General features: G+C 37.7%; 2 protein-coding genes across 2 annotated transcripts in view; both read right to left on the bottom strand.

Moving 5' to 3' along the window:
- LOC107046066 (excitatory amino acid transporter) overlaps positions 1–11357 on the bottom strand; it is a 14325-nt gene extending 2968 nt beyond the window's left edge. The window contains exons 1-6 of the mRNA XM_015268557.1: positions 11003–11357; positions 7142–7425; positions 4304–4526; positions 3406–3690; positions 1010–1243; positions 757–951 (exon numbers count right to left, since the gene is read on the bottom strand). Coding sequence (XP_015124043.1) covers positions 757–951; positions 1010–1243; positions 3406–3690; positions 4304–4526; positions 7142–7425; positions 11003–11085 — 1304 coding nt within the window. The 5' untranslated portion in view covers positions 11086–11357. The remainder of the gene's footprint in view (positions 1–756; positions 952–1009; positions 1244–3405; positions 3691–4303; positions 4527–7141; positions 7426–11002) is intronic.
- Positions 11358–13252: 1895 nt separating this feature from the next.
- Positions 13253–20467, bottom strand: LOC107045693 (eukaryotic translation initiation factor 3 subunit B). The gene is made up of 5 exons (XM_015268029.1): positions 20219–20467; positions 19859–20054; positions 17273–17585; positions 14895–16148; positions 13253–13897 (listed from the first exon to the last, which is right to left on the bottom strand). The coding sequence occupies exons 1-5, from the start codon at positions 20352–20354 to the stop codon at positions 13688–13690; spliced, it is 2109 nt and encodes a 702-aa protein (XP_015123515.1). The 5' UTR covers positions 20355–20467; the 3' UTR covers positions 13253–13687.
- Positions 20468–21197: the final 730 nt, after the last annotated feature.

The raw sequence follows: 21197 nt of genomic DNA on the forward strand, positions 1-21197 counted from the left end.
AAAAAATTGAAGATAATTAATTGAAAATGAAAAATTCTTTATAGATTCTTTTACTCTACTTCGCTATTCACTTCAATCATTAGTCGAATTCTCTTTGATTCATTATCAATATTTATAAGGTATTCATGAGAAAATGAAATTCAATGAATTCCATTTCTTCATTTCAACAAATGAATAGATCAGAGCGCGCGCATAGATCTTGTGAGTAAAAAAAACACATCGCAGCAGCCCGGGACAAGATTTTTTTGTAGTGATTTTCAAGTTTTCGAGTTTGGGAAGTATGCAATACCAATTCCTAGACGAGAAAACGTGAGAAGCAGTACAGAAAAAATATTTTTCATCACGCTGTGACGAAAAGTGAACTTTTCGGCACGCTCCGCGTGCCTAAAAGTCCAATTTCCGCCACATTGTGATGAAAAATATTGTTCGTAACTCGTGAAAAAATGTTTTTTAGCTCGTGGGATTATATCACTCGCCTTCGGCTTGTGATATAAACCTCTCACTCGCCAAAAAACACTTTTTTGCACTCGTTACGAAATATATTAATCTGACGAAAATACTTTAGAATCCGAGTCGGAGGCGAGGATTATAATCACATGAGTCATAATACTTTTATCGCCGTGTGACATAAGTACAATATTTTATGTCATGGGCCCGAAAACCGCGATCTAACCGAGGGAAGAGAGTGAACTGGAGTTCTGTACACTCAGAGCGTAGTATGAAAACAATTAAACAAAGATGTTTAGTTGCGTTTACCTGACAGTAATGACATCCCCCATTCCCAGATGAATGCCATTCATCTGAGCGATGAAAATGGAAGCAACAGCCTCATAAAGAGCTGTTCCATCCATGTTAACTGTCGCACCGACAGCGACAGCAAATCTCGTAACTCGAGAATCGACTTTATTGTTCTCCTCAAGGCATCGAAACGTAATCGGCATAATTGCAGCGCTGTAATAGAACTCAGATTGAACCCTGGCAATTTCCTTGATTGCGAGGTATGAATTACCTAGAGGCGGTGGCGGCTGCTGCGAGCCAGGCTGGAATCATCCCTCGGAAGTAAGTTAGGGGGTTCCGACGGGTAACGAGCCAGTATATCAAGGGAAGGGTCACCATTCCGTGAATCAAGAGACCTACGGTCACTGTCACCATGTAGAGACCCAACATCTTCGCGGTTGTGACTAAATTCGATATGGACATTATTTTTCCGGCGATTAAACTCATTATTCCAATCGGTGAATACCTAGTTATTACAAAAATGGTCAAATTTGAGGGTTGTACTAGCACACAAAAAATGATAAATATAAATGAACGTTGCTTAATACAGGGTGACGTCAACGCTCAGTTTACAAATTATGAGGAAATATAGAATGGAAAATCAGTGATTCAAAGGCATAAGAATTATGAAATTACGATAATAAATTTTTGAATAGTGGGCGTTAGAATTTTTCAATGATTTACCCGACAACATCATGGTACACTGGGAGAAAAACAAATACGTTGTCAAACAAGACTTGTTTGGGCCAAGAAAATCACTAGTTGAAAATTTCCAAAAAAGAATTTGTTTGATTCGAAATTGAAAGTCTCAAACATGAATAATTGTTCTGCTTTCGACAGCAGCGAAATATTTGGCTCAAAAGGCGGATAATTCACCCCAGACGGTGCATTTCAGGATGAAAATATCTCATATAGAGGAAAATTTATCAACAAAATTTTATCCCTAAGTTACAAGATTGCTATCATATCATTATTATTGTTTCATTTAAGGGTTAATTTCTTGTCTGTGATTATTAGACACCCGGAACGAAAAACTGTTGTCCCTTATTTCGCATAAAACAAATATTTTTCGGGAGCAAAATCCGTATGGGAGTATCGAATAACGAAGGAGTAGTGCTAGAAATGACATTTCTGCGTGTATGGAGAATGCAATTTTTTTTAACTACAAAATCTATTTTTGCGACAAAAATTTTTCATCCCGGCGCATTCTCTGCATGTTTAGCACGAAAAATTCTTTTTTGATAACTTTCAAAAAACTATTTTCTTGGCGCAAGTAAGACTTGTTTGAGAACTTTGTCGGTTTTCTCTCAGTGTAGTCTCCCGCCATGCCGCCACGATGGAAAATAGTGATGGTACGTCAATTATGTCGATATTGACAGCAATGATTTTAGCGACATTATGCGCGCTAGTTGGAACACCATTGTGTGCGATAGTTTGAGCAATGTTCATTGCAACCATGAACCGATAATTTTATCAACATGAAGAGCGATATTAACTATCATATCGAGACCCATTGACAACTGAGTCATCGTTTCAAATTATGGTGGTAGTCAATCGCAATGTACACGGAGAGAAATTTTATAGAAAAATTCTAGTACGAGTACTGGAAAAAATTACAATCCACCGGCTGTGAAAAATTCTAGTGCTGTTAAGGTAAAATTTTTTCTTATTTCTGGTAAAATTTCTGGGGATTTCTGCGAATTTTTCACAGAAATACGGGGAAAAATTCACGTTTTCCCCAATAAAATTTCTAGTGCCGGCACTGGATTTTTTTCCTGGCCATCACTTTGCGCCTCTTTTCGCGTGCTAGCACTAGAATTTTTCTAAAAAATTTCTGTCCGTGTAATTGGCTGAAGTATTCAAAAATTCTAAAGTTCACCATTTGAAAGTCTATTATCGGAATTTAGTCATTTTAGTACCATTGAATTCTCGATTTTCTATTCTATATCTGCTTGAAATTTGTAAACAAAGTGCTGGCGTCACCCTGTATAGCGTTAATGTCCCAGTTATTGCCATTTGAAGCCTGTCGCGTCCTTTCGGAGCATCTAATAATAGTATATTTCGTAACGAGTGCTAAAAAACATTTTTTCACGAGTTACGAACAATATTTTTCATCACAATGTGGTGGAAATTGGACTTTTAGTTTAAGTTCACTTTTCGTCACAGCGTGATGAAAATACATTTTTTTTCATCAAGTGCGTGTAAAGTGAAATTTTACCTTGAGAAGGTAGCCCTCGTCTTCGGAGAGCGCCATTTTTTTTATTAAAGTAAATTTCCAATTGATATTCTCTAAAACTTTTTTGAAACCTGTGAGGGTGGCAATGACTGTTACATTGATGGCATTGTATTGTTTTATGAAGGTGTTCCATCCTCATAAAGAAATAGATAAAAAATAGGGGGATAAAATTACCCGACAGTGAGGTTGATTTATTTAAAATGAGATATTTCATCTCTACCTGACAAGAAATCATTCTTTTCAAACGGGGTTATTTCATCTCCTGGATGAAGAGGGTTAAGCACCCCAAAGAAACGGTTAAAATATATTAAGCAAAAGTTGATTTAAATTTATCGTTTTGTGGGTGTGTGGCTAATGATCATTAGTGGAGGAATCCGAGGCATCGAATTTACCATAGAATGATGAGACTGACGATTTTCATGACGATTTCATTAAGAGCCTCGAAGAAATCGACCATGACTTGTCCTTTCTGTCCCATCTGGCCCAACAGTAATCCAAATGTAATACAAAACATTATCATTCCCATGACATTCGTCCCATCTCTGTAAATCAGTTGATGCTCCATTATATACTCCGTCTTATTTTCCTTTCCCAAGGATGTAACCACCGGCGTCTTCACGTAGGAGGACTGGACTTGCTGCAGGCAAGCTTGTACCAAATTTTCTGGCATCAAGTTTCTATACATTAAAGAGTGAAAAATTATGGTAATAACTGGAGCTGCGGTATACAACATACTGCAATAATTGATGGCTGAAGACGATCCTTAAATTCAGTAGCAGTGGTAAACCGGTCTAAGTTGACTTATCTCTTAGTTGAGTTTTTGAAGAATATCGCCGAATCTAAAGGAGATAACGAAATTTTCATAATGACCTTTTTTCTAGAGCAAATTGAGTGCTACAAAAAAGGTCTCAACAAAAATTTAGCTATGTCTCTTAGAATCCGAGAAATTCCCTAAAAACTGGCCAATAGTCAAAATTGACTTAAACCGTTTTACCACTTCGCTACTGAATTGGACATTCCGTATGTCACATTGAACGAAATTTGTGTAGAATTACCGTAATCTGTAATTTTGTTATTGCAAATTAATCGGATGTTTTTCTGGTGAAGAAATCCAAACAATTCTTTCAATTCGATAACATCTTACTACAATCTCCATGTTTTTTCGCGTAACAATATTCCTTCTGATTCGAGATACGAAATGCTTAGGTACTTCCAGGTAATAGTTGGTTCTAATAAAATTATCTTGGTAAACGTAATTTTTTCTGTCAGTCTACGAATTGGATGAAATACCTTATGATGTCGAGCATTGCATCTACTGTTGACATACGTTGATTCAAAGAGTTGTCCTGGTGTGAAATCACAGGAGTGATGTTCTTAATTCTGGGATCACCAGGGTGAATCGTCATGACGACAGCTATTCCTAGGATCGCAGCTAAAACTGTTGTGGCTAAGTAGTAGCATAGGGCTCGGCAGCCCATTCGTCCTGAACTCTTGGCGTCTAATTTTGCCATCCCTTTCCGGAATAGTGGAAAATATTAGCATGAATAACTAATTCACTCAGCTCAATTGCGGAACAGATGAAGTTGGTTGTAATGAGCTCTCGAGGCAAGAGAAGTAATAGTATATTGTGCACCAAGTGCGGAAAGTCATGTTTGGGAGGCAAAAAAAAATTTTGTTTATGTGAATATGAATCCAGAACTCGCCTTCGGCTCGCCCAGTATTCTTCATATTCATCAGAAATAGCATATTGTGCCGAGGGGCTACTCATTTCCGAAATCACGTGAAATGACCGAAATCAAATGATTTCAGTTCTCCAACATCATTTTCGCAATCATCTCCGAAATCTCAATGAAATCACCGAAATCAGTGGCGCACTAGCGTAGTACGAACCGTGCAAGTAATTCGTGATGTGGAAATTGACACACCTGCCAATGATGATAATAAAATGTCGAACCCCCTGCCATAGTAAAATGGTAAAATGGATCGCTTTTCATCGTCATTAGCTCAAAGCTGGCGAAGTAGAATCAAATGAATTCGTTATTATTTGCCAATTAATATTGCCAGTTTTGATTTTCATAATTGGACACAACCTGTTTTGCCCCACCTCTATTATTTATTAACTTTATTTTTCTGAAATCATTGATTTCGAATTAATGAAATCATTCGAAATCATTCGAATGATTTCATTAATTCGAAATCATGAAATCACCTTCCGTGACACTTGAAATCACCGAAATAATTTTTTCCGAAATCACTAAAATCACCCGAAATCGACTTCATTTCGAAGTCATGTTTTCCGCACCCGAGATGCACATGCTATTTTAACACGCCTGCAAAGGAATAGTACATTACATGCCCGAGCCTTGGTAAACAGATCACCGTCCCCCACGTGCAAGATTGCCTTCCGAGCCGAAGGCGAGGATGGCATGCACGTGGGGGAGAGTGATATATGGACGTCCGCATGAAAAGGGAACACTTTGTCGATATGGTGTTATGTCTACTCTGATAATATTGATAACATTCCGCACATTTTGAGCCCAAAATGATCTTCATAGGGTCAAAAATGATGTCGTTGGAGAAGATGGAAAAAACAATTTAACATTGGTGCAAATGGAAGTTGCTGACACAAAAACGTGAATATCTCGGAAACTAGAATCGACAAAGTGGCCCCTTTTCATGTGGACGTCCACATATGTTTTCCATGGCGAGGTGTGTATATTAATTCTGGTGTCGAGGGATCTAAAAAGCGCCAATTTCGTGGCGCGCAACGCCACGAAAATGGGGTTTTTCAGGTCCCGTGACACGAAAAGTTTTTATTTACAAAAGAATCTCGTCCTGTTGGAAGACTTCTTCTTTCAGTGTTCTTCTTTTCTTTCAGTGTGCACCCATGAAAAGTGGACTTGGATTTTAAACATAGGACGTATTACACGTGTGTCCAAAAAAGTGAAACTTTACGCACTAGTAACACAACATGCTTTCTCGTCACTAGGCCCGATAAACCGCGATTTAACCGAGCGAAGTGAGACATGACAAAAAATATTGTTCGACACACGGCCGTAGGAACTGTTCTACCTCATATGATTACAGAACTCGCCTTCGGCTCGTACTGTAACCTCATACACTGAGAAAAATTTCAATGGTAATTTCAACTACAAGGGAATTGTCAAAATAATAATAGTTACGGTAACAATAAACATTGTAGATTCAACTATTACATTAAAGTGAAAATTACATCATAATGTGGATGACACTTTTAGACATAGTAAATCGAAGGATGAATCCTAGTTGAATCTACAAAGTTTATTGTTACTGTAAATATAATTTCTTTGACAATTCCCTTGTTGTTAAAATTACCATTGAAATTTTTCTCAGTGTATTCGCCAGAAAAGTTCAGTGTCGAAATGAACTATTGCAATACCTACCTAAAAAGTCCACTTTTCGAAACGGTTTAGTGTGCGTGAAGCGGTGGTTTTCCGCACGTTCTCGAGCACTTGCGCCCAAAAACAACTTTACCCCTACTACCCTTCCGAACAGTGAACTCCGCAGGTATCACAAAAAATGGGACGTCTTACACGTGCGTGCGAAAAAGTGGATTTTTACGCACTAGTAACACAATATACTAATCGCCACGGCGGTTTTGAACAACTTTTCGCATGTGCAGCAAAATCCTTCAGTGTAACTGCAGTTTTACTGCTTTATTCGGAAAATCGCTGTGTTCTTGTTAATATTCATCGTGGATTCATCGAAAATTTATGGTATTTTCTTAGCTCACGAAATTATTTCTGCGATATTCGGTCATTCTTCACTCGGTAGGGAGAGGAGAAAACGATGATAACGCTGGATAATTTATCAGAAGAGCGACGTTTTGCTCAATATTGTACCTCCCGCCGCTTTCAACATAATGAACGCTTGTCAAAAGTTGGATGACGCTGAAATATTCAGTGAAATGAGGTACTTATAAGGACTCGACCAGCGTTGTCAATCTTTCCCCCAATATTTCCGATTTCCGACTAAAGTTTATAAAGATGGAGATGAATAACATAAATTTCAAGATATTGGGAAAGGAAAATAAATGCCAAAGCGGAATTGATTCATTTTCATAGAATAATGGATAAAAAAGGATATTACCGGTGATTAACGAAGAGATGATCAGTGGCAAAATGAACATCTTCAAAAGCCGCATGAGAATTTCCCCAGGAAAACTAATTAACATGATACTTTCGTCTGAGAAATTCCAAAGACGCCCCAGGAATCCGAAACCAAATCCAGTGATAACTCCAGCCACCGTCAGAACTAGTAGCAAATTTTCCGTCATCCATTCTTCAATCTTTACGAGTGCTCCCTTTCGCTGAGTAGTCACGACATTGGTCTCGTTATCCACTGGCATTTTCCCGAGAGCACCGATATTAATCCTAGAAATATAATTATCGGACAAGGAATACTTGCACCACATACACGGAGAGAAATGTTCAGTAAAAATTACGGAACTCACAGTTCGCTCACCGATTCCGTAATCGGAATTATGAAATTTTTCTCTACAAAAATTACGTGATTTCAAGTAAAAATTACGTGACATCCGCAAAATTTCCCACAACCACATTTCGCTCCGGAATTACGGAAAAGATACGTACAGTGCTTGTCTTCGTACAAGATACTAGGCCTGAATCCGTGCCGAGTGATACCCCCACTTTCTGGCTTGAATGTTTTTCGTTTCGTATTCTCCATACAAGATACCCGACAAAAGGGCTAGAATTGAGTGGGAATGAAGTTAAGATATTGCAGAAATTACTAAAAATATATGCATCTATGATCTAGAACTTAATTGCACATCAATTGAATTTCAAAACAAATGGGCACTCGTTGCAGTTAATAAAAACATTAAACGCGTCGTTCATAAATCTTGATAAAATATTAATTTCCTTACACGTATTGCATTATGTTTTTTACGTCAATTTTTTGGATGGATAGATAGACAAAACACAACAAAATTCCACCCACTTTTTATGAAAACCAAAATTGCAGGGAAAGTCTCAATTTTGGCTCGCAGCCCTCTGTTAATAAACTAACTTATTCCGAATTTCTAAATTGTCATTTTGAAAACAATACCTTCTAATGAAATATTCGTGTCACATCAGGAATCGTATTCAAATGATCATGAAAAATGGAAATCGTCTAGTATCTTGTACGAAGAATATTAAATCAAAATATTTTCTTCTCTGAGCGCAAGTAAAGTGAGGGATACGTAATTCTCGGAATTTTATTCCCCTACAGTCCCTGTGGTACCTTGTACAGAGATTGAACTGTAATTTTTATTGAATATCTTTCTCCGGGTAGAAAATTGTGTCTTACCAAAGTGAAAACTCAAATCAGGCTAGAATAAGACTAATAGTAGAAATTGATTTTCATCAGTTTTGAATCAGCAATGCAACGTTTGTTTGCATCCATGGCTGACAAAATGCCAGGATGCGATCTTTCTGATTAGTATCTGACCCGAAATGGATCGAGTCCCAATTTGACTTGTCAGTTTAGGATCGAAATTCACTCCGTCATATTGGATCCTGATACACTGAGAAAAAAATTTCCCAACAATTAGTGTGCTGTCCCCCAACGCCGGGACATAACATGGGGTCGTCGAAAAATTCATAAGTGGCACCCTAATTTTTGGTGGGACTCCGGCCACTTTTTCGGGGGATTCCCGTAAAAATTAGTGTGCCACATGCGAATTCTCCGATGACTCCCTGTTATGTCCAAGCGTTGGTGAACAGCACACTAATTTTTTGAAGGATTCTCACAAAATTACGATGTATTTTTTTCTCCGTGTACATGGTAAAAGTATACAGGGTGTCCCAAAATTGATATCGCGAGGGTCACTCTGGGGGACTCTAATGAAACTTTTGTCTGCGACGCTTCCTTAAGGGGTAACGGAAGCGGTCGCAAAAGTTTGTTTTCTCAACCCATTTTTCTCCGATTGTGTCCCATATGAATGATGATTGTGTCCATATGATGATGAAATTTTCACCAAGTATTGAGGGGATTCTGAGGGTTGTCCTCCATCTATTGTTTCCAGATTTGTTGCGAAAAGAAAATTGCAGAAAACTTGACACAGCTGATGCTGAAAAATAATGGGTGGAGAAGAACCCTTAGACTCCCGTCACTACCTTGTGAAAATTTCAGCCATTTATATTGGGTACAATCGGAGAGAAATGGGTTGAAACCAATAAACTTTTGCGACCGCTTCCGTTAGCCCTTAAGGATGTATTACGCCCTTTTCGCCAAAATTCCCGTTTTTTGAATTTCAAATTCAAAGGCAAATTGTTAATCGGATTGACGTGAAAAAATATACCGTTTTTGCGTTTTATCATTACTCAATGACTCACGAAATTTCATAATCGTGCAATCATTTTCCTGCGTTTTTTCTAAAACTTTTCGGAAATTCACAAACTTGAGAAAAAATGCAGGAAAATGATTGCACTACCATGAAACTTCGTGAGTCAGTCAATAATGATAAAACGCAAAAACGCTATATTATTTCGCGTCAATCCGATTAATAATTTGCCAGAAAAATGAAAAAAAACGTGACTTTTGGCCGAAAGGGTGTAGTACATCCTTAAGGGATTTCCCAAGACAATTTGGCCCCCGAGGTGCCCTCATAATGTCAGATCGTTTTGGAACACCCTGTATAATTATTTTTTACTATGGGAACATCGTAATCGAGGACCATACCCGCCACACTCAAAATTTACTGTTGAACATAGTAAAAAGTGCGAGTCGGTATAGTACCAAGTGGTAGAATAAAAGTAAAATTTAATTTGGCACGAGTAAGATTTCGGTTAAGGATGTTACTCTTTCCGCCAATGTTCACCTTTTTTCTGGATTTCTGACAAACTATCAATCGGATTGACACGAAAAAAATATACCGTCTTTGCGTTTCATCATTATTCAATAACTCACGAGGTTTCATCGCTGTACAGCCATTTTTCTGCGTTTTTCCAAACTTTTGCAAACCTTTTGCAGTAAAATGGTTGTACAGTGATGAAACTTCGAGAGTTATTAAATAATAATAAACCGCATAAACGGTATATTTTTTCGAGTCAGTCCGATCGATATTTTCCCAGAAATCAATGAAAAAGTGAAAATTGGCTGAAAGGGGGCAGAACATCCTTAAGATGAATCAAAATTAAAAATTGTTTGGGTATGGTCCTTGATTACTATGTTCACACGGACGAAAAAATTGAATACGAAACCCTATCGAATTCGTTAGAAAATTCTATTGAATTTCTATTGCACTGTTCTTTTAGTTTTTGGCCGATTCTATTGAAATATTCAATAGAAAATATTCACTAGAAAAAGTCAATAGAATTCAATTTTTCTATATAACTTATTCTATTGAGATATTTTCCATAGAATTTCCTCGGCTCAAATTTTCCAAGTTTTTTTCTAAGTTTTTTCTAAGTTCGATTTTCTTGATGAGAAGAAAAGAAAAATAGAATGAGAAAAACTTGGAAAATTTGAGTCGAGCAAATTCTATAGAAAATATATGAAAAGAATAAGTTATATAGAAAAATCGAATTCTGTTGACTTTTTCTACTGAATGTTTTCTATTGAACATGTAAATAGAATCAGCCAAAAACTAATAGAAAGTTTAATAGAAATTCAATAGAATTTTGTAACGAATTCGATAGGTTTTCCTATTTTTTTTGTCGTGTGTGCACATTGTCATTGTTAATTTTAGATTCTCTCCATGCACTCCATTGAGAATCTTATTAGATCCTGATACGAAAAGTCAATCAAGGAATTTTCATCAGTGTTAGATCTAAAACTGATTTTTCGAATTAGACCCAGGTGAACTGAGCGAAATTTTTACTCGGGTAATTACGCAGACCCATGAACTTTACGCATCCTGCACAGATCCCTCCCCCCTCCCGAAAACTAAGTGATCCGCTCGTGCACGCATTAGGAACAATTAAATTTATCTATGACTTCAATTACGAGTCATCCTGTTTGATTTCGAACGGTCGGCCTCGAAGAACTGCAACAGCGCCGGAGATCCTCCGCCCGAAAGACACGGACATTTCTTCAGAGAAGGAAGACAAATCCAACGATACTCTGTATCATCACTAATGAGGGGTTGAAATTTTCAAAATAATTTCGCAACAATCACGATCCAGACGTCATTTCGAATCACTTCTTCACTCAATTGTAATGAATTGTCCAACGGATAACTCGTTGCCCGACTAAAGAATGGTAATTCCTGAGGATATTATGATAATGAAGTAGAGGGATAATTTTAATTAACTGAAAAAACTCAAGAGGATTTAGATTAACGGGAGAGGCCCACGCACGAGGCAGTTCAATACTTGTTTGAGTGTCAAACAATTGGGATTCGCAATCAGGCTGCTGATGTGCCCCATCCAGGAAGCCCGAAGAGTGGGACGGGTGCAATAGACCCACGAGTAGACGGAGAGGAGGGAAACCACAGGAAGAGGTCACTCATGAAGATCTCAGTCCACTGGGGTGGGACTTTCGCTTAATATTCAATAAACTCATTAAATTCGTTCGAGCAAAAATAACGTTAGATTCTCTCCTGTTGCGGTTACTGGAAAATTCCATCCCCTCAATGCCAGCTCATAAGTTCTCAATTAAACATGACATCTGAGCTAGTATTAGGGCATTGTGTAACTTTCATACGTCGTCCATACGCTGTTCATCTCTGTAGTAATGTAGTTAAATTATGAACGCGATGGAGATTAATTTTTGTAGACAGCAGGAGGTGATACAATTGAATGATTATTCAATCTGTTGTCGGTTGGTCATTCTGTGAGACATCGAGTTAAAAATATGATAAGACTAGGAACAAAGAATAATGGAGTAACTGATGCTCATGAGCGTTATATTTTCGATTTATTAAATGGTGCCAGAGGATTTGAACATAAATGTTCTGGATTGTTGAATCAAGATTTCCGTCATTTCATTTCTGCAAGAGATTTTTAACTGGTTGAATAAAAGTGGTAGTTTGTTGATAGGTATAATGGTATTTGAATAGAAATTATTGGCGTGGAGGAGAATTTGTGGAATAGTCCAGTTTCAGTTCTCATACACTGTTAGAACTTTCACGGACAATATGATAGGAATTCTCATGAAAGTGACATTGAATCCGCTTTAAGAGAAAAATGGTTATGAAATTTCGAGTTTTAGGTAGAATTCAAAGAAATCCATGAGTTTTCAGGGACGTGAGGCGGAAATTTCACAACTTGACTGAATTTTCAATGGAACAAGAATATTCAGAAACAAAATGACACGGATTTTCAATTTTTCCGAATTTTCACGGAATTGTTGAACTGAAAAATCAAGCATTAATACGGGAAAATTCATTGATATGGATGTGAAATTTTGACCCATAGTAGGGACTATTAAGCTCAAGTTCGGTGCACAATTTCAGCCCGATCGGTCCAGTAGTTACTGAGATATTCAACTTTTCGTAGAAAACTATTTTGGTCAATATCTCGAAAACCATTTGATCGATTTCTTCTTCTTTTTCGTCTCGATGTCTTCTATCTAGATCAATCGAAATATGTTCATACAAAGTTTTCGAGATATTGCCGATTTATCATTTTTCCCGAAATTCCTTGTAGGCACGATAACTCGACAAAAAATTGAGATAGGAGGTTGCAATTTGGTATGATTGTAGCTCTTATAATACCAAAAGTTGGTATTTTGGATGAGTAATATGGGTCTAGCAGTTCCAGAAATATTCATCTTTTTGTATAAAACTATATTGGTCAATATCTCACAAACTAAAATTTTTTTTTAGCTACTGTCATCTAATGAAACATTTCTTCTCGCAGGTTCTTGTGGGAAAGAAGCAGGAATGTTTTTTCTTCTCATTTTGAGTTTTCACTGATTGTATGACTGTTGATAACTGTGAGGAATGCATTTCTAGATTACGTTATCTAAAACTTTATTGATGCTTGTTAACTAATGATATTTTCAGGGTCTCTGCCGCAATAACAATTTTTCCATAAAAACCGATTCTTGCCTGAGCTCTTCAACTGGGTCATTGATGATAACTTCTCGACAAATTGTCGTCATTGGGTTGTCTGAATTGTTTTTTTTTTCAGCAGGACATTGTCTTCTCTTATGAATGTCGATAGAAACCATGAAAAAGCAATAAAACAAGTGTTATAAGACAGAAATTCTAATACTAAAAGAACAGAAAAGAAGAAAGATGTTATTACTCCCTCACGATTCAAAGCTTTCCCATTTTATTAATTTCCTCTTCGTCCGTTCAATCGAGTATAAATAGTTAGTTAATTAGAAACAGAATATGCGATACAGAAAAGTCATTGAGACATGGAAAATTATACAAGACAATTGGTTATATTTAATGAATATATTCAACTATCCTGTATGGAACATGATAAAATTTAAAGATACTATAGTTAGCACACTCTGCACGCAAATCAACGCGCATATGCCAAACTATTAAAGTAATACATTGGAAATGAAGTAATTCTTTTCTATCCAAACTCTGAGTTTGTGTTATCATTGTTATCGTTCCTTGATGGTTTTTTATTTAAAAAGAGTCCTCTAATGTCCCACGATCAGCTCACTTGATGAGAATTCGCGATTAATCGTGGGCAAGAGTGGGTTTAATTCGGTTTTCAAACTTCAAATTTATTTGTCATCAATGATAAATGACTCTTCTTTCACGAAAAATTCTACTTCCTCCTCCTCGACGTTCTTCGTATCAGAGTCTAGGGTGTCTGTGTCGATATTGCTGCGTAGTTCAAGGCGACGTTTCTTTTGGGCATTCCACTCGTTGAGACGCTTCTCACGGAATTCATTGAATTCCTTCATCAATTGACAACGCTTTTCGATTAATTCCTGCAAAGAAATAAAATATATCAACGTGAGAATCAAAACACTGTTATTATATAAATTTTTGAAGGTGAAGAATGGAGAGAGTATTTCCACGTCAATACAACATGGTCATACCTTGATTTCCCGTCAATTTAGCCCCTAACTGAGTTTTCGAGGCTTATCTCCGAATCTAAGAGCGATGGTGAAATTTATGTAATGACCTTGTTTGAAACGCAACTAAAATTCCAGAACATTCTGGTCGACTATCGGCCTACTTCGAAAATCTCCGGGACCCTTCGGGTCATCAGTCATAAGTCACCGAAACACGCGCGAATCAGTTTAGGCTTAGCCTCTCACCGTACAAGTCTATCTCGGGCAAATCACCTGTACAAGTTTTATATCGCACCTCACCGAGTACAGTAGCTTCTTGAATCTCACCTAGCTCACTAGTAATCAAGTACATCACCGGTCTTTGTAAGATCACCGTTTTGTTCAGTACATCACCTCTGTTGATTAAATCCAGTCTAAATTCAGTGAATCAACGAATTAACAGTGAAAGACAATTATCAGTATAATTAGACATTCAACAATTAAATTACCAAAGAGTGTAAATAGTTTTGACAAAGTGGTTCGATCCCACAAAATAAAGTGTGATTTTTTAAATCCGGCTCATCAGTAATTTTCCCAACATCTTCCTCCACATTTTCATTCCACATCCACCCTAAATCTAGTCATTCACCAAACAGACCTTTTTTGTAGAGTGAATTAAGGGCTATAAAAAAGGTCACGACGAAAATTTTGCTATCTCCCCTAGATTTCGAGATATTCATTGAAAACTGACCAAAAAATAGTCAAAATCAACTTGAACCGTTTTACCACTTCGCTACGGAATTAAATGTGTTGCTTTCCGGGTTTATTAAAAACTATGAAAAATGATTGCACGATTGTAAAACTTCGTAATCTTCCCCATAAATGGTAAATAGGACATGACCAGACTCTTCCAAATGAATCCCATACTGACCTTAGAAGCTCTAGTCAGCCTCATACGATCCTTGCTCTCGAACTGAGCCGAATACTTCTTCAAATTCTTCTTAATCTCCTTGATCTGCTCAGGTGTCAACAGAGTAGGTGGTCTTGGTCTCCACAAGAGCTGATTGAAGGCATTAAGATTGACTCTCTTAAGAATTCTCCCCTGGAACGTCCAGACCCAGTACCCATTATCGACAGTGGTCTTCCAACTGGAAACAGCAGTTACAACGTATCTTCCAGTAGGATCCCATTCGACATCAGACGTCTGATAATGATCAGTGGAATTCATGATAGTGAAATCATTCGTGTCAATGAACTCAAGGGCCCCAGCCATGGTGGTGAGTCCAGCAAGCACGATGAATTGGCCAGCAGGGGACCAGAACAAATGATTGCAAGCCTTCTTCTCCAGTTTCTTGAGCAATGCTGGTTGATGACCAAACCTTACTTCATAAAAGCTGACGTTCACACTTGGAATTTCCCCGTGAATGATGGCGAATTTGCTGCCAACAGGCTCCCAGGCGAAAGCATGAATAGGCTCTTTCATTTCCACACTGTCCACTGGAATCTGTTTCTCCCTCATGTGGAAGATCTCGAAGTTGTAAGACATTCCAGTGTACTTCTGCTCTGTCTTCTCCTTCTTCTTGGCGAAACGATCGACTTTGACGCAGAGATAATCACCAGATTTCTGCCAGAAGATCTTGCAATCAGCGACGTTGAACAGATTCTTATTACGAATTTCGTTCCTGTTGGGGATCTCTAGGAGAGTCACACGAGCCGGAACATTCTTGTCCTCGGGGACCCAGTAAGCCAGGACATTGTCAGTTGGGGACCAACTGAAGTCTCTGATCCCTGGGGTTTTTATACTCTTCTTGTCCAGAAGACCGAAGGAGGGAGTCTCGTAGACACTCAAGACATCTTCACCCATGCACGCCAGGTATTTGTCGTCGTGTGACCATCTGAATATGGGCCAGACTGAGGAGACATCGGGGTAGAATGATCGTTTTTCATGGCCGGTGAGGATGTCCCAGATGACAAGACGTTTCGCGTCCGGCGAACCGTCCAGTCTGGGGGTGAAGGAGACGAGGTATTTTTCGCAGGGAGAGAAGTCGATGCACTCAACGCCTCTTTGACTGAAACGAGCCTGTTGGGTGTAGTCGGGACCTCCCCACAGAGCTACACCGAGCTTGTGGAAGGTGGCTAGGTAGGTTCCTGATGGGGACCATTTTACGTAGGTCTCAGTCCATCTCTGTAGGAAAAGCAGTGGTCAGAAACAAAATCATCAACATGTGATGGGTTTTACCATCACTTTATTTGCCCATGTCAAACTTTTACTGTCTATGCTGTCATGGAAACTCAATGAATCAATTTTGACAGGCATAGGTAATAGGATTATGAAACATCTGTGCACAATACTAATGAAGAGATTGGCAATTAGTTGCGGATGTTGGGTAGACAACGGGGATAGCCATATCCATAAATTACAATTCCCGTTAGATTATTAAATAGTCAATTCGTTAATTTCAATCTTAAATTTTAATTATTGAAGTAATCATCAATTTAAATCATTCAAATTCCGAATTATTTATTAATCAGTAATTTAGTTAGCAACATTGACGGTTATTTGGACAATCGGAAATCCCTTATGAGAAATTTAGTATTATTATTTACTTAAGAGAAAATTTACAGTTCCGTATTGTTAAATATTTACTTCATGGTCAATTGGAAATGTAGATCATCAATTATTTTTTTATTTTGTAATTTCGATTAGTATATTTAAACCTCAATCAATGTAAGTCGGAAATTCTTTCTGTCAGATTTTCACCGATTCTGTGAAAAAATTTCGAGGCTTTTGTGCGGGTTTTTTTCCAATAGAAACAATTTTATAGAAAGAATCAATATTCTTTGATCGGTATATACAACTTATTCTGTCATACATATTTTCTATGGGAATTCCCTAGTTTAACATTCTAAGTGTCTCACGTCTTTTTTCTCTTCCTTAAAAAAAAAAATTAATCTGAAAAGTTTAGGAAATTTGGGCCGTGGAATTTCTGTAGAAAATCGGTCAATAGAACAGTTGTATAGATGCATTGAATTCTATTGATTTTCTCTATAGGATATTTTATATTGAACATTTATATTGGAAAGAACGCGCCGAAAATCCATAGAAACTCTAACAAAATTTTGAATTGAAGTTCAACAGATTTTTCAATTGAATGCGTTAGGTTTTTTGAAGTTTTCCCGTTCGTGAAGAAATTAATGAGGTTCAATTTAATTTTATTTTCTTTATACCTCCAGTACAAACATGCATTGAGAAAACAAATAAATAGGAATTGATAGAATATATAGAAATACTGAATGGAGAATACTCACATTACGTTCTGCCATGAGTTCTGGTTCAGGCGCTGAATTCTTCCAAATTTGTACAGAAACAGCACTGCCATTTCCGTGAAGAACACAGAATTGATCGTACGCATCAGGATCCAACAGATACGAATGCAAATCCTTTGCAGCCTTATAGGGTTGTGGCTTCGGTGGTTCCCAATCATCAGGAATATCCTCGTATTTCTTGAAGTCAGTGAACAAATTAACTTTGAACGTATGTTGCTTATCAATTTTGTAGTTGTTTGTGGACTTAACGGCGGTCGCAGCGTTCACCGGGTCGTTGTATTCCAAGAAGAAGTAGCTGTTGATAAGAATGACCATTGGTTATCATGCAACTTCAGAACTACAGCACTGATGGAAAATCGTTTTTTACTCTAAGGATGTACTGAAACCTTTCAGTCATTTTTCACAGTTTTTTTTTAATTTCTCGAAAATTTTTGATTGGCTGACGCTTAAAAATATATAGTTTATGTATAGTATCACTATCTCACGACTCATCATCTGGCAAACATTTTTCATTTTTTTTTTCAACTTTTCGGAAATTCACAAAATTGTAGAAGAAACGTATGGTTGCAAGGTAATAAATTTCGTGGGATATGCCATAAAAATAAAAAGGAAAAACGTTATAATAGCCCGGGGATAATACGGAAAAACGTTATATTTTTTGTGTCAATCCCATCAATAGTGGGAACTAATGTAAAAAAATTGAAAATTGGCTAACAAACGCGATTTTAAAATATACTCTCAAGTGGAAATGTGGAGACCGCAAATTTGCAGGTCCTCGTTAGAGCTAGGGAATATATATGTTCAGAATTTGGAAAAATCATCCGTATTTACAGTAGTAATACCCCAAGAGCTCCAACATTATCGGGTATTTCCCGATAACTTCGTTGCAAACAAATGAGGGTGTCAAGTTTTGCAGGTTAAAAAATTCCGAAGGCTTGCACGAGGGGTTTTTCTGCAAAACTTGGCACGATGGTTTGGTTGCAGGGGAGCTTGAGGGAAATACCCGATTAATTTTGAATCTCGAGGGGTATTTGTCGGATTATTTTTCCCAATCGGATTTTGGCCAAGCAGAGTTTAGTGGACAACATCAGGAGGTGAATTAGGGAAAATTTGAACAAATTATGTTAATAGAATAACCCAATTTCCGTAGACTGGCAAATACAAGATTCGATCTGAAATATAACGAAAAAATGAAGAGCTACTGGGAAATCTTCAAATAAAAAAAATGAAGAAGTACTGCGAAATATTCAAAAGCTAGGAGGAAATATCCGAAATAAAACTGTCGGGTTGCCTCAAATACTGCGCTCTGATTGTTCGAAATCCGATTGGGAAAAATAATCATTGGTATCAGTGCTTTGATCAGTTTTATCCAGCAAGTGGTCCAAGCGTAGAGCTTTCCCAATGTTAAAAAACAGTTTTGACAGTTTTTTCAAATGCTAGCTCTAAGTAAACAGGTCAATTTCTAGACGGGAGTTACTTTCTGGACGTTTTCAATTTGCAATTCAATTTTATTAATTGAATATTCCATTAATAAAATAAAAATTGTACTGCTTATTTCACCTTTCAATAATACTACTCATGTATAATCATGGCATGAATTATTTTTTCTATTGATCAACATTTAATAAATAAAAAAAGGCTCAGTCGTCCAATTAGGGTTTTCGGCTGCATTCAACTATTCCTTAATTTAATTAGTCTTTGTTTTGTTATTTCCCCTTCAAATAATTTTTTCCTACTAATTAAAACATTTTTGAAGGTATGGAAGCCATCATATCCCCATTTAGGTGATTCCTTTATTTTATATCCTACCACGAAACTCGAATTTCCCCTAACCGTCCAGCAATTGGCCTGTTCACCCTATCTGATGTTCTCCAGTAAGTCATGGAATATTTTTCCAAGTAGATATACAGGTGGGGGAGATCCCACCAAGTTCATTTTTCAATAGACCTTTTTATTCTGGAACTTAGTGTACTGAGGGGAAATATTTATTCCGTTTGTCAAACTAAAAAATCTCCGGAAAAATAATGAAAAATTCTGATATAGGGGAGGGTGGGGTAAAATGGACACTTTACTTTTTTTTAATTGTTCAAAACTCCGGAACAATTTTATCAATTGTGTTCAGTTTAGGCTCGTCACAAAGGGAAAGAGCTGTTCTTTGAAAAAAAAAATTAAATTTCATCAACATTCCAACACCTCATTAACATTTAAAAAAAAGTCAAGTGTCCGTTTTACCCCAACCTTCCCTACATTGACATTTAAGATGGCAGATGTTTGAGCTCTCAAAAATGATGATTTATATTGTTGCGTATTTCTTATTTCTTTTGATTACTTATTTCGCTCCAAAATTTTTTAATAAACACTCATTCTTAACTAAATGGCTTGCATTTGACATTGGTGTCAGAATTGAGATTCGAACACACGCCCACAAAAGTTAATTCGGTAGAAGTGTCCGAAACTCCCAGGGGAATTAGTGTCCGAAGATCTAGTTACTCTCAGGATGAAAAGGTCTATTGCAGAAGTGTCGAGACTCGCTAGTGCGCTCCCATGCTTACAATAAATAACACAAACCCTTTAGTATTTCCATTCTCGTTCTTCGGATGAAATCTATTAACAATGGTTCCAAATTTTCCAAAGACTTTATTAACGACAAGGTTGAATCTCTCCAGCCTCTCGGGTTCAACCTGAGGGGCGCCATCGACCACAATGAGAGAGTCGATTCCATCGGTTTCCGAGGGTTTCTGGGCCAGTAAATCACCCAGAAGTTCTAAACAGTGCACAAAACGCTAGTTAAAACACTCAAAAAGTCAACTGAAACACGGAAAATATGGATAACATATTTTTCGCGAGGTTATGCGCACAGCTAAGTATGGTCGGCCATGCCCCGGCCCATCCTGCCATGCTGGTGCTCCAATCGAACATTCTACTCACCCGTGTCCGAAACATCATCAACGAAATCCTCAAGATCGCTGAAATTCGGCTCCTCGTCGTCGTTTAAACCGTCGTCATTATTTTTCACAGAATCTTCGTTCTGATTACTTTTATCCAACACTGTTTTTTTCGCCATGTTAACTCAATTCTCACGTTCCGGCTGTGACGAATTTCCTAACCGTGCACCATTAAACCCACGCTTGCCGAACTGCTTCTCTCCACCATCGAGACCGCAGGCATTTTTGGCCACTGCGCATGCGCATGGTCGAGTTGACAAATCACGGAAACCATAGGAAGAGAAAAAAGGTGAATTTTCGTCATTCAGGCCCGTTAGGTAGCGCCTACTATAGCTGTCTTGAGGGAAGCTAAATGGCGTTTAACAGACCAGGTCTGTTAAACGAAGCACAGGTATGGTTAACTCGAGTTAGCAGCCCTAGGACGGGTTGGGCAAGTAAATTACCTTAGGTAAATTACATGGTTTTTGACCGGTCATAAAGTAGGTAAATTACCCGGGCGAGGTGTCAAAAACCTATGTGGCGCCATCTATTAGCACCTTGGGGAACCGGGAGATTTTTACCGAGAATACCGCCTGTCAGAGTTACAAGGGTCAAAATTCGAAAAAATCATACCCACTGAGGTTATGCCTCGCGAGGTTCAATCGTCGCAAAGGTCATACCTCGCAAGGGTCAAACGTGACAATCATAACTTGCGAGGGTCAAACGTCACAATCATAACTTGCGAGCGTCAAATGATCATAAGCTGTTGCAACAAAGACCAAACGGAATAGTTTCAGATTATTTTTTCTTAATTCATGATCATTCCACCCTTGTCATTGTTCTGCCTACAGGAGAGATAAGTTGAAAAATCGTAAGAGTTAAAATTAAGACGCAGGCAAGCAGGAAAATCACAAACGATCAAGAAACAATCACAAAGTAGGTAAATCATAAGGGTCAATCCGGATAACTAGGCCGTGACCTAG

Source organism: Diachasma alloeum, unplaced genomic scaffold (genome assembly GCF_001412515.2).
Source record: "Diachasma alloeum isolate Michigan unplaced genomic scaffold, Dall2.0 Dall_scaffold_00181, whole genome shotgun sequence".
Taxonomy (NCBI): domain Eukaryota; kingdom Metazoa; phylum Arthropoda; class Insecta; order Hymenoptera; family Braconidae; genus Diachasma; species Diachasma alloeum.

Excerpts from the sequence above, each read along its gene's own strand:
- LOC107045693 (XM_015268029.1), bottom strand. The coding sequence starts at position 20,354 with ATGGCGAAAAAAACAGTGTTGGATAAAAGTAATCAGAACGAAGATTCT. Across the intron at positions 20,055-20,218 it reads TGATGATGTTTCGGACACGG|AACTTCTGGGTGATTTACTG; the intron begins GTGAGTAGAATG and ends TGCACTGTTTAG. Across the intron at positions 13,898-14,894 it reads GGCTGACTAGAGCTTCTAAG|GAATTAATCGAAAAGCGTTG; the intron begins GTCAGTATGGGA and ends ATTTCTTTGCAG.